The sequence below is a fragment of the Hemitrygon akajei genome, chromosome 1 (genome assembly GCF_048418815.1).
Source record: "Hemitrygon akajei chromosome 1, sHemAka1.3, whole genome shotgun sequence".
NCBI lineage: Eukaryota > Metazoa > Chordata > Chondrichthyes > Myliobatiformes > Dasyatidae > Hemitrygon > Hemitrygon akajei.
The window spans coordinates 135486619-135500776 of NC_133124.1; the positions used below are offsets into that span (position 1 = coordinate 135486619).

Genomic DNA, 14158 nt, shown 5'->3' on the forward strand with positions numbered 1-14158 from the left:
GTAGGCCCACGCAGTCTGCCAATGCATTTGTGGATGTTGCCAGTCTGTATTCATGACTCACCTTCACTATCCACACCAGAAAGTAGCCCTGAGCTTTGGGTCTCATCACTGAGCTTACGTCGGCCGTCTCTTTCTGTGCTGAGACATGAGATGTTGTTGCTTTTGGGAATGCTAGCAGAGGGCAGGAGTTTGTACCTGGTTCCTGGTGCTGCAGTGTGCAGTTTCAGCAGAGATCATCTTTAAACTATAGAGTCTACCAATCTGGGAGTGTTCAGACAGAAAGACAGGCAACTGAGCACCCCGTGGGGTGGTGCTAATCAGAGTACTGGTGTAGTTGGTAAATGTGGGGAGTCATCTGAGTCAGAGTATTTGCCCTCACTGTCCAATGCTCGCCCATTCTTATTCCAAACTGCTTATTTCCTGCTTAAGCTTTTTTTTTTGAAAAGATACCTAACACAGTCACCTAAAATTACATCCCTTTTGCCACTGAGTGCCTGAGTATCCTCAGTGGGAACTTGCAACTTGGCCAGTCCAGAGAAAGAGGGCCTCTTGCCCAGTATTGGGTGTGCCTCCTGTCCACTGGAATAGGTTTCATGGGTTCAATTGTAGCAATCAGTCTTTATCATTCTACTACTTTGTTTATCTTCTTCTGCCAAATTATGAACAGTTAGATAGAAAACTGAATGTTATAACTACAAGTATTAGTCAGATGGACAAACAACCAACCCCCCTGTGCAAAAGAAGACAAGCTGCGCAAATACAGAAAAAATAATTTTGAGAACAAGGAATTCAATGAATATTAAACCAATGATACACAAGATATGGTAAGCTTCATCAGCAAAGCATGACATTTTTTGTGAAGGACAGCATGGATTTTAGAGTAGGAGGAGCAGTAAATGTTGAAACTGGGGCAATTGACATTGTGTTGGAAGCCCATTCTGACCCACCCAATCCACACATTTAACTGCAGCATACAGCATGTCGAGCTGCATGCAAGCAACCCCCCACCCCCCTTGCTCCTGCAACATCTGTTGCATGGGTTTCCTTTAACTTAATGAGTGAAACCTATTGCGAGGGAATCTTGCAAAAGGAGTCAAGACCGTAATGTGGCTACAAATGAGAAAATTGAAAGCATGCATTTGAAATATTTACCATTTAATTTTGAATCATCAATATATAGCAATCTACTGAAATCACTATGGAGTTTTTTTCTTTTGAAATTCGTCATCTTTTCATTTTAAATCCTGCCCTATGCAGTACCCAGGGTGCAACTAAAGAAAAGCAAAGATTTTCAAGCTGCAAAACATGAATTCCTTTTCTTTGACAGTCAGCCTGGCTAACTGTAAATGGAGCCAGTAGTGGAGAATTTTGGAAACAGTTTTTGTGAATTCATTAGTGTGGATATTGTCATGCCAAAAGACAAACTTGGAACAGGACTGAAAGGTCTTACCAATGGAAAGAACTGTTTTACCAGGCAGCCATTTATATTTGCAAAAAATACGGATACAGCGGGCTGGTGGGATTTGGTGACAAAGAAATGGAGGGCATCGAGGCTGATTTGTGGGTCTTCACATCAAGAGAGGAAAGCATCGACTTCACAGTTCAAGAATTCTGACCTGTCACCTGCATTGATATGAAGCAACAACACAAGTACATTTTTAACACAAAGAACAGTAACAAATAGGCATAGTTTGAATTGCTATAAACACTTAAGCATTTGAAATATAGTCGGGTAAATTTATAAAATTAGATTTTCACAGTGGCAACATATCCCAGTTAGCAGAATCCCTTTGAATATTCAATATTGGTGTGTGTTTAAAAAACCGTAAACTAAAAATATACCCCTTTTGTTATAGCATTGAAAGATTGCTCCATGAATATTGTTACGGTACAGTCTCTGGGGTTTAGGTGCTCTGATTCTCCAGAGTATGGATAGCTGGCACAGTCCCTTTGAAGATTCTGGCCCACTCTGCCAATTGGTGGCCATGTTTTGGCACCAAGATTTGGATATTAAATAGCACCTGAAGCCAGGTTCAATGCTCAATTGTCAGCTCAACTTGGTTCAATCTGCAATTGCATTTAGGACTTCTGTCTCATTTGGATTCTTGTCTGGTCTCGTCAGGTTCTCATCTAGCATCTAATCAAGAACCTTGTTCTTGTCTCAGCCTCAAAATCGTGTCTCTATTCTAGTCTTAGATACTCCAGCACTTGGCTCTTTTCCATCCTTGCCTAGACCTCTCGTCACAAATATACAACTGACCAGAAGATTAAGAGACAACATATCTGTCCTTAACTGTACCTTAAGTGGCAGGGATACATCTTTAACAGTGTGATAATACTGGAAAGGCATGCAAACAGGCCTTTTGATACCCCAAGTGAGTTCACACCATATGCCATCCATTTACAGTAATCCCCTGTTATTATCCCCTATTGCCATTAAACTTCCCCCAGATTCTACTATCTAGGGGCAATTTACAGTGGCCAATTAACCCATCAGTCTCTAGCATTTACAGAGAGTGGTGTAAAAAGCAAGAAACATCCAGGGAACGGTAGTTCTGTGGGCTACAGCGGCAGAAGACCATGAACATACACTTAATGGCCACTTTATTAAGTAGAGGAGGTACCTAATACAGTGGCCTCTGTATGTATAGCATCTGTTGGAACAGTCTATTTGAATGACGTGACATCGAGGAAAGACTCTCTCTCCCGAGGGTTGGGCACCCTGTCTTGCCGTAGCTGAGGTGAGGAGCATCCTAGCCAGGGTCAACCCACACAAAGCTGTAGGGCTGTACAACTTATCTGGTCATGTACTGAGGGACTGTGCAACCCAGCTAATAGAGGTTAGCGGACATCTTTAATATCTCTTTGAAACAGTCCACCGTCCCTGCAGGCTTCAAGGCAGCCACCATCATTCAGGTTCTCAAGAGAGCGACAGTAACCGGCCTAAACGATTACTGCCTACTATCACTGTCTTCAATAAACATGAAGTGCTTTGAGCACCTGGTAATGGATCATATAAAATCACACCTTCCAGCTACATTGGACCCTTCCCAGTTCGCCTACCACTCAAACAGGTCCACTGATGATGTCATAGCCTCAGCCCTCCACTCCATCCTATCCCGCCCAGAAACAATGCCTCATACACCAGGATGTTGTTCATCGGCTTACTCTTGGCGTTTAACATGACCATGCCTCGAGCCTGGTGGGTAATCTGTCCTCACTGGGACTCGGCACCCCTCTCTGTAATTGGATTTTGGACTTCTTGATGGGAAGACCCCAGTCAGTCTGAGTTGGCAGCAACATCTCAATCTCCATCATGCTTAGCACTGGTGCCCCTTCAGGATTGTGTGCTCTACCCACTGCTGTTCACACTGCTGACTCATGACTGCACTGCCAGATCCAGCTCAAACTTCATCATCAAGTTCGCTGATGATACAGCAGTGGTTGGTCTCATCAGCAACAATGATGAGTCAGAACACAGAGAGGCTTTTCAAAAGGTGCGAGAACAATAACCTGACTCTCAACATGGACAAGACAAAAGGGATGATTATAGACTTCAGGAAGGCACAGGTGGACCTCCCTCTATTGCACATCAATAGCTCTGCCATAGAGAGAGTGAAGAGCTTAAAGTTCCATAATAGGCCATCTCACCTGGACCTAAAACATCTCCTCATTAGTCAGAGGGATCTCATTGAAACCTACCAAATGTTGAAAGGACTAGATAGGTTGGATGTGGAGAGGATGTTTCTTATGGTGGTGTTATCCAGAGCTAGAGGGCACAGCCTCAAGATTGAGGGGCGTCCTTTTAGAATAGAGGTAAGGAGGGTTTTTTTTAAGCCAGAGAGTAGAATGGTCTGCCGCAGACTGCGGTGGAGGCCAAGTCTGTAGGTATGTTTAAGGCAGAAGTTGATAGTTTCCTGATTGGTCAGGGCATCAAAGAATATGGCGAGAAAGCAGGTGTATGGGGTTGATTGGGATCCAGGTTCAGCCATGATGGAATAGTGGAGCAGACTTGATGGGCTGAATGGCCTAATTCTACTCCAATGTCTTATGGTCGTATTGTCTAAGAAGGCACAACAGTAAGTACACTTTCTAAAGAGACTGAGATGGACGAGGCTCCCTGCCCCCATTCTAAGAAATTTCTACAGGAGCACCATTGAGGGTACCCTGTCTGGCTGCATCATTAGGTGGTACGGAAGTTGCAAGACCCAACACAGTAAAAACCAGTGAGAGAGAGGACCACTGGAATCCCCCCCATTTACCGAGAGCACTGCAGATGAAGGGCCAAAGCATTGTTGAGGATCCCAGTCACAATCTCTTTGACCCAATGCCATCAGGAAGGAGGTACAGGAGCATCAGGACTAGGACTGACAGACTGGGTAACAGCTTCTTCCCCCAGGCTGTGAGACTAATGAATACCCTGCCAACACTGAGGTCTCGTCACTAGGACAGTGAGCTCTTTACTCTTTACTCTATTGTTTAGCTGTGCTGTGCACTACCTGCATTTGAATTATATTTTATTAACTTACTGTATTTATGCTAATATTTATTTGATGCACTGTGAGTGATATACGTTTTGTGCGTGAACTGTAATTCTGGGGGCATGTTATTTGTTTGGTTATAATGACCTCCAGTCACATGGCATTAAACTTGAACTTGAACTTGGGCTTATGATTAGTGTCCACTGTGGAAGCCGAAGGCCCAGTGTCTGTGAGTCCGATCAGGCTGGAGGCGGTCTGTGTTGGGGATGAAGGACTGACTGTATGTGTATGCGATGGGTTGGTATAAGGGAGGAACAGGGGTTGTTTTCCATGTGCTGTTGTTTTGTTGTTGCCCCGTTGTTGTTGTTCTTGTTGTTGCTGGTGTTGTTTGGGGCATACTCTTTGTTGACAGAATACATGGTGACACTTGAGGCTGCCTCCAGCCCATCCTTAGGTTGTGTTGGTTGTAATGCTAACGACTCATTTGACTGTATGTGGTGAATAAATGAATCTGAATCTGACTGGAACTCAGCCACATGGAAGCTGTAACTTGGAAGCTGGAAATATAAGAGCCTTTATTTACACAGTGAACTGCCGGGGAGGAAGAGCCCTGGAGAATCTAACCGAATCTCACTCTTCAGACACATACTTCTTCAACACATTACATATTTACAATGGCATCACATCCCAACTATCAGCACTCCTTTGAATATTCAAAACTGGTGTCTGTTCCAAAAGCCAGAAACACAAAATATCTTCCTTTTGTTACAGTGTTGAAGGAGGCGCCATGAATATACAACTAACCAGATGGATATGAGACAAAGCAGATCTGTCCTGAACTATGCCTGAAGTGCTCCCACACCTTTAACAATGTGCTAATAGCAGGAACAGTCATTTTCCCTGGGTACTTCCAGTGGGGCAGAAATAGAATGATTGGTTTCACTGGCCACACAATCAATATCAGTCAGAAGTTAAATTTGAAAGGGTATTATTTCCTGAAGACTTGGTCTGATTTTATTTCAACCGTAGTTATGCTATCCATCATTTCATAGCCCCGAATGTTCCTGAACATTCTATGCCTTTGATCAATCAGTCACTTGCTGCCAGTCTGCCTTCCTCCCTCTTCCTTTCCAATCCTGATGAAGGGCTTTGGCCCGAAATATCAACTCTTTATTCCTCTCCATAGATTCTGCCTGACTTGCTGAGTTCCTGCAGCATTTTGTGTGTGTTGCTCAGGACCTTTAGTATTTGCAGAAGCTCTTGTGTTTATGATTTGCTACTAAGACTAAAGTGAACAAATCACGGCCCTGGGAGATTTGATTGATTGATTGACATACAGTGTCGAAAAGACCCTTCTGGCCCTCTGAGCTGCACCACCCAGCAATCAGCTAATTTAGTTCTAGCCTATCGTGGGACAATTTACAATGACCAATTAATCTACCAACTGGTATGTCCATGGCCTATGGGAGGAATCCGGAGCACCCGGAGGAAATTCATTCAATCACAGGGAGAATGTACCAACTTTTTACAGGCAGCAGTAGGAAATGAGCACAGGTTGCTGGTACTGTAAAGTGTTGTGACGGCGTGTTGTGTTATCACCATTGACCAGGATTACTAAGCCTGGCAGGAGCAGGGTCCATGACTTTGGTGGATGGACGTGGGAATATGAAGATTAGTCACCTATTTGCAAGACCGCTCTGTGCACTGGGCACTTTACACAAGACACTGAGCATATATTGTAGAGAAGCATTTGTGTTGGTCTTTATTCATCCAGCCTCACCACCGACAAAATGCCACCTAAGCCACAGAGAGTGAAGGAGCAGGAGGAGTTTGTTATGAAGAATAGAGGAAGAAGTGTGAAGTTTATCATAATGTCTGCATGTGATGCTAATGTGGATATTGGCACCACAAAAGCACAGCATAGATCAAAGGAATGAATTGGACAAGAGGAGATGCTGACCACTTAAGGTTTAAGATAAGACTACCCTTATTTGTCACATGTATATCAAGATATACAGTAAAATGTGTCATGTGTGTCAAAGCAAATCAGTTTGGATTATGCTGGGCAGCCCACAAATGCCACCCCTAGGGTTCTGGCACCAACAGAGCTTGCCGACAACTCACTAACCCATGTGTCTTGGGAATGTGGGAGGATAGAGAGCACCCAGAACGAGCCAATGTGGTCATGGAGACTACTTTTCTGTACCATTTCTTTCCCTTTCCTTTCTGGGCTAGACATCCAGAGCAGCGAGTTTTTGTGTGTGTGAGAAAGTCGGTGAGCAGAGAGTGCGTGGGCTACCCTGTCAACTACAAAGTGGCCATTTTGCAGAAGTGGCTGAATATTCTGAAATTTGCAATGTCTGTAAAATTGCAATCTTAGCAGGATTTTAGCAACATTCTAGTGGCTGTACTTAGTGCTCCTCTTGTGAAATTTCGTTCCATTGAATTCAGCAATATTGTACAAAGAACGTAACTCATTCTCACAAACTGCGTGGTTAATACACATGACAGAGAGTGAATGTCTGAATTTCCCAAATTTGCTAAAGAAATCTGAAAGGATATGTACCTCCAGGAAGAAACATCTCATTCCAATATTCTTACTCAGGAATAGAAACGAGCTTTACAACACAGGTCATTAGGAAGGCTGAGGAATTTTACTAAAGCTGGTAGTAGCTCATTCTTAGGTATATGATCAACATTGTGTAAACTGTGTCATTTAAATCAGAATACTGAGATTGCCTCAAAAATCAAGTCTTGGGCTTGAGATTGGTAGATGAAGATGGCAGCTGAGACTGGGATGTTGGTTGGGCAGGGGAAAGCAAAGGGATTGGAATATTTGGTTAAGATGGGGATCAGCAAACTGCCTAAGAAAGGATGAAACAGACTGGAGGGATCAGGATAAATCTGGAAGCAGCCGCACCTCAAGGAAGACACGCCTGATTTAATGTTCTCACTTGAGCATAATAGAGTTATACCTCCATTGATTCCCAATGAAGGGACTTGGGACATGGCGGAGGGGCAAATTGAAATTAGATTAGCATTTTACATCACAGGATGGCATGTAAGATTAATATTACATTATCACAGGACAACCCAAAATGGTGTCATCCAAATTACCCCAAAAGGAATATTGCAAGGAAAATGACATCATGCGGGGTCAAATTGCACAGTTCTTATGATTTAGCTTGGAAATGGTCACAGATGTGGTATACTTCATGTTAAATTGATTTAAATAGCGTAACGGTGCAAAAGCCAGCATTACATTAACCAACACAAAAAGTTCCTGTTTTAATGCATTTTAACTGACTGGAAAAAGTCTGGGCTTGACCTGCTTGCTTTTGAACAAAGTCTGGCTGAATAAAATAGTTATCCTCCCCATCTTTGTTATGCAGAATCTGACTGTATTAATAATATTTTGAAAGCACTGCTTTGAAATAATTTGCACAGGGCAACATCATTGCCCTAACATAACTGGCAATATCCAGTTTTGGAAAGTAAGATTTTGCTTGCCTTCATCTCTTTAATGTCCATCCTTTGTTCAAGCACGGCATTTTCTGCAAACTAATGAGTGAAAATACAGCATAAAATAATATTAGGTTATCAGATGAAGGCTGGGCAGGTTTTCATTTCATTTGGCTGTCAGTGTTCTTTATTCACATAAATTGTTTCAATACATTGGAGAAACATTGAGGCCATACACGAATGTGAAGAATTTCAAATAGAACTGATACTGATTAAATTCTGACTGACTCTCAGACTTAAAGGGATGTTTGTCAGTGTTTTTGATGGGATGCCAGCTAGCTGTTATAGCACTGCACTCTGTTTAACACTTGACTGTCAGTGAACGGGGCCTTATGAAATCTGCTGACTTCTTGGACGCAGCTGGTGAGATAAGATAGATACAGATAAGTACCATTTTAATTTCCTTTTCCCAAAATGACTTCTTTTGTCCTTCTGCCGCCTGCAGGAAATTGCACCAGCAGTTTGAGATGTACAAGGATCAGGTAAAGAAGATGGGCGATGAAGCACAGCAACAACAGGAACAGAAGACGACTGATGCACCCACCTGTGGAATCTGTCACAAGACCAAGTTTGCCGATGGCTGTGGCCACATCTGTTCATATTGCCAAACAAAATTCTGTGCTCGGTGTGGAGGACGGGTGTCACTGCGATCGAATAAGGTAAAGATCAGTCTCACTGTTGAATTGACAATGATTATATCACTGATGTGTTGATTGTCTACTGAATCTGATTACCTTAAACTCAAAATTAGAATTTATTGATTGATTCACTTATTTAGAGACACAGCATAGTAATAGGTCCTTCCAGCCCAACGAGCGCATGTCGCCCAGTTACACCCATATGACCAATGGAGGTACTGACCCGGACGTCTTTGGAATGTAGGATGAAACCAAAGCACCCGGGGAAACCCACATGGTCAAGGGGAGAATGTACAAGCTCCTCACAGACAGCAGCAGGAATTGAGCCCGGGTTGCTGGCACTGTAGTAGTATTACAATAGAAGTTAAATATTAAATAAAAGAGAATGCTAACCTTTTACTTTAGATTCTCATTTTGCAGTTAAAATTCAGCTACTTTTTTGGATCATTTTGATATCAATCTGTGGGGAAAATTTGTTTGCTTCTTCCTTCTTTTACTTTTCTTTGAAGCTATATTTGATTACAACCAAATTTTCAAAAGTCCATCTGGTTTCTCCTCTCTGTCCCTGTGATCTAACCCTGTCTTACACCAGTCCCTTGCTGAGGGGATGAGAAACTTTTTCCCACATTGCTTCTAACAATGCCGTTGAGATGAAGAACCATGTGATCAAAGCTTGTGATGATTCAATGTCTGTTACTTTTTTCTTTATTTCGTTTCTGCCTTCACTACTTTCTTAAGACATGGTCAAAATCTAGAATTTGGGAATTTGGCCAACATTGACTGTGCTGGCCATATGTTTTCGCAAATCGTTTCTCAACTGAATCAGGTGATTTCTCAATCAGGTGTTTCCAACCTGGGGGCAACAGATCCAAAGTTAATGGTAGGAGTCCATGGCATAAAAAAAGTTGGGAGCCCCTGATGATTTTGTTACCTTGAAGTTCTGGGGTTGAACCTCACTCAAGTTCAACTGCTCGAAGCATTGACTCTTTATTCCTTTCCACAGATTCTGCCTGACCTGCTGAGTTCCTCCAGCATTTTGTGTGTATTATTCTGAATTTGCAGCATCTGCAGGATTGCTTGCGTTTATATAACTCTTCATTTTATCCTCTCTGTCAAAGTTGTTTATTAATATTGAATTTTTTCTTGACTGTTAGATGGATACACTGTTTATCTTTTAAACCATTTCAGGAACTCATACACTGGTTTACAAATCAGTATAAAACCATTCAGAATATTGATCTTTTTCAATTATTTATAATGACTTAGTGTAGCTGTGGATGCTTTGAGCATCTGTATTTCTGAATGTGCCGCTGCCAAAGAACATTTGCAATTTCTGTTTTTTTCTGTTCATTCTATTTGTCCTGTACAAACCACCTAAAGTAAGGTAAAGAAGGGTCTTGGCCCAAAACGTCGACAGCGCTTCTCCCTATAGATGCTGCCTGGCCTGCTGTGTTCCACCAGCATTTTGTGTGTGTTGTTGTTTGAATTTCCAGCATCTGCAGAATTCCTCGTGTTTGCTCGTAAAGTAATTTAGTATCATTACACACTATTGGCATGACAGCAAACCAACTTTATATCCCATCCTATTCGAAAGAAAAAAGCTATGTAATCAAATTAGCAGAGCAAATAAATGAGATTTGCCAAAACCTGAGATTTAGGTTTGAAGCACCAGATCTGTTCTGGACACTTGTATTTAACAAGTTATAAAGCTTCAGAATAAATATACAGGTATATGGAGGAATTTAAGGTGGGGGATATATGGGAGGCAGGGTTTAAGGGTTGGCACAACATTGTGGGCCGAAGGGCCTGTACTGTGCTGTACTATTCTATGTTCTATATATTATCAAAGTATGTATACCATATACAACCCTGAGATTCATCTTATGACCATACCATACAACATAGGAGCAGAATTAGGTTATCCAGCCCATTGGGTCCACCATTCCATAAGGGCTGATCCTGGATCCCACTCAATCCCATACACCTGCCTTCTTGCTATATTCTTTGTTGCCCTGACCAATCAAAAACTATCAACTTCCACTTTAAATATACCCATGATTTTGGCCTCCACCACAGTCTGTGGCAGAGCATTCCACAGATTCACTACTCTCTGGCTAAAGAAATTCCTTCTTATCTCTGTTCTAAAAGGTTGCCCCTCAATTTTGAAGCTGGATACCCCCACCATAGGAAACATCTTCTCCATGTCCACCGCACTGCAATGAGATCCCCACACGTTCTTCTAAATTCCAATGAGAACAGATCCAAAGCTCCAAATACTCTTCATATGTTAACCCCTTCAGTCCCAGAACCAACCTCGTGAACCTCCTCTGGACTCTCTCCAATGACAACACATCTTTTCTGAGATATGGGGCCCAAAACTGTTGACAATAGTCCAAGTGCGGCCAGGCTAGAGTCTTATAAAGCCTCAGTGTTATCTCCTTGCTTTTATCTTCTATTACTCTTGAAATAAATGCCAACATCTTACTAACAACACTTGCTCCATCATCCACTCTGTCACTTCATTAAAAAAACTCCATCCAATTAAATAGAATTTGCAATTTGCACGCTGCTCACTGGATGTTTTTTTGCTTCTTGCACCATTCTCTGTGAACTCTAGAGACTGTAGTGCATGAAAATTCCAGGTTATCAGCAGTTTCTGAGGTGCTCAAACCAATCTTTTTGGTATCAACAATCATTCCGTGATCAAAATCACTTTGATCACATTTCTTCCCCTACTCTAATGTTTTTCTGAAGAACGCGTGAAACTCCTGACCCCATCTGCATACTTTTATGCATTAAATTGCTGCTACGTGATTAGCTGATTAGATATTTGCATTAACAAGCAAATGCACAGGTGTATCTAAAATGTGGCTACTGAGTGTAAAAAGGAGTTTCTAAAAAAAAAATGATCCTGGGGTTTACAATTGAAGGAATGGAGTACAAAGCAAGGCATTCATAATGAACCTACAAAAGCATGTCTGCCACAATACGTACAGTACATTGCGCCTATGTCTGGCTAAACATTGCAGGCAAGGTTTGAAAGGTATTGAGAGGATATGGATGAGATTTACCGAAGTGAGGCTTTTGTTACAAATATAGACTTTGGAGGGTGTATGGGGAGGGGGAGTGAGGAATAAGATTCTTCTCTCCTGGAAAAGAGGAGATTGTGATGAAGTCATGAAGATAGAAAAGCTCTTCCTAATGGTGGAACAGTAAAGAACCAAAATTATTACTTATAGCAAAAGTAACATTTCTACACAAGGAGTGCTGGGGGTCTGGGACAGATTGTTGGGGATGTTATTGAAGGAGATCCTAACATGGCATTCCCAAAGAAACTGGAAACCGGAAAATTGCATGAAAGGAACACATTCAGAGCTAAAAAGCAGGGGATGAGTAGTTGATTGCTCATGGATAGGATCAGTAGGTGAAAAAAGGATCACTGGGGACCTGAGTCACCCCAACCACAAACTGTTCCAGCTGCTACCATCCGGGAAATGGTACTGCAGCATAAAAGCCAGGACCAAGAGGCTCCGGGACAGCTTCTTCCACCGGGCCATCAGACTGATTAATTCACACTGATACAATTGTATTTCTATGCTATATTGACTGTCCTGTTATACATACTATTTATTACAAATTACTATAAACTGCACATTTAGATGGAGACGTAACGTAAAGATTTTTACCGCTCATGTATGTGAAGGATGTAAGTAATAAAATCAATTCAATTCAGATTCAACGGGCAGTATGGCCACTTTTTATGGTGAACCTCTTTGATTCTGTGGCTCTATTGTTATGTAAAAAACAAATCTAACCAATCTCTATGAATATATGAAGAAAACTATATTTTAATGGCCCATTTCACATCCCAAAGTTATTATCTTTTGAAGTTGACTTACTGTTGTAATGTAAATGAAATGATGGGTCATTTCTGCACAATGGATACAAATGAGATAATGGCTAGAGATTCTTGCTTAGAAATAAGCCCTCTCTCTGTATACAACTTATGTCTAATTGGATCCCTCATCAAATGCTTAAGTTCGCCAAAAAGACGTGAGAAATAGTTCTTTGATGTTTACACTAAAACATATGCCCTAAAGTAGGAGCTGTGAGTTGCCAACAGGTTCAAGTTGAATTCAACTCCAGTGTGGCAATGTGCTGTATATGTTAATGGAGAAGACAGATGTGTGACTTTAAGAATGTGTCCTTAAAGGCAGATGCCCTGTCGTGCATGCTGTGGAGAAAAGAGGCTGCAAGGGTGAAGGAAAATTTTCCTATTTCAGTTTAAGGGACTTGAAATCCCTTGGTATATGCTGAAAAGCGTGTCCTTTGTACTGAGGAAACCAAGGTAACAGCCAGCATCACAAGAGGCTGAACCTATCAAGAACCTATTAACCTCCACTTTAAATATTCCCACCGACTTGTCCTCCACAGCCGTCTATGGCAATGGATTTCACAGAGTCCCCACCCTCTGGCTAAAGAAATTCCTCTTCCTCTCTGTTCTAAAGGGATGTCCTTCCATTCTGAGCCTGTTCGCTCTGGTCCGAGACTCCCCCCACTATAGGAAACAAACTCTCCACAACCACTCTATCTAAGCCTTTCAATAAGTTTCAATGAAATCCCCCATCATTCTTCTAAACTCGAGTATAGGCCTAGAGCCATCTAACGCTCCTGATGCATTTCATTCCCAGGATGATTCTTATGAACCTCCTCTATACCCTCTCCAATGCTAGCACAGATGAACACTTTATATGAACACCTCTTACTTTTATATTTCTTAATGTAATTCTCAGTAATTTTTTTTTACATATTGCACTGTACTGCTGCCACTAAACAATAAATTTTGTGACATATCAGTGATAATGAACCTGATTTTCGGTAAAGAAAAGGATTGCCAGAATACCAGGCATAATTCTTCTGTTGTTTAAAGTAGAGAGGGCAAGCATCTCACTGAAATATTGCTCCTCTGATGGCATCACCATTGGTGTTATGGACTGTTATCGACTGTCAGCTTGAAATTACTTCAGAAGTGTCTCTAGCTGGAAGTATTTAAGATGGAATTAAATATAAAAGTATTATTTTTATTATGTCATTTGCTTACATGAGAAATACCTTGAAGGAATGAAATAATTAGTAGTGCGTTAAGCACCTTCTTCCTTTCAAGACATTAGTCATCATTCAGTCTGCAGGGATTTAGTAATTTCCCCATTGCCCAGATTTATTTTCAAAGTCCCAAATAAAGCTCCTTTGTTGAAGCATCCAATGCCTGGAGTGAGAACAGAGAAGGGTACAGAGATTCACATAACTTAAAATTGATCGGACAAAGGTCTGTCCCAATGCCATCTTACTCACATCTTAGAGTTGTTTCAAAATCAGCCAGGACCACCTCAGACAACCACATCTCCTCAGAAGTTTCCAGAACCTTAGGTTAAAACAGCAAGTGACAAGTGGGTAATGATTTTGCCCCAGTACGTTGGATGTTGACAAACAATAACAATCTTATTTTTTGTTCCTTGG

The 14158-nt window shown here is 41.6% G+C and overlaps 1 protein-coding gene across 1 annotated transcript in view; it reads left to right on the plus strand.

Annotated features, from left to right (window-relative positions):
* Positions 1 to 14158, plus strand: part of rims2a (regulating synaptic membrane exocytosis 2a) — a 1051530-nt gene that overhangs the window by 319855 nt on the left and 717517 nt on the right. The window contains exon 2 of the mRNA XM_073052040.1: positions 8449 to 8662. Coding sequence (XP_072908141.1) covers positions 8449 to 8662 — 214 coding nt within the window. The remainder of the gene's footprint in view (positions 1 to 8448; positions 8663 to 14158) is intronic.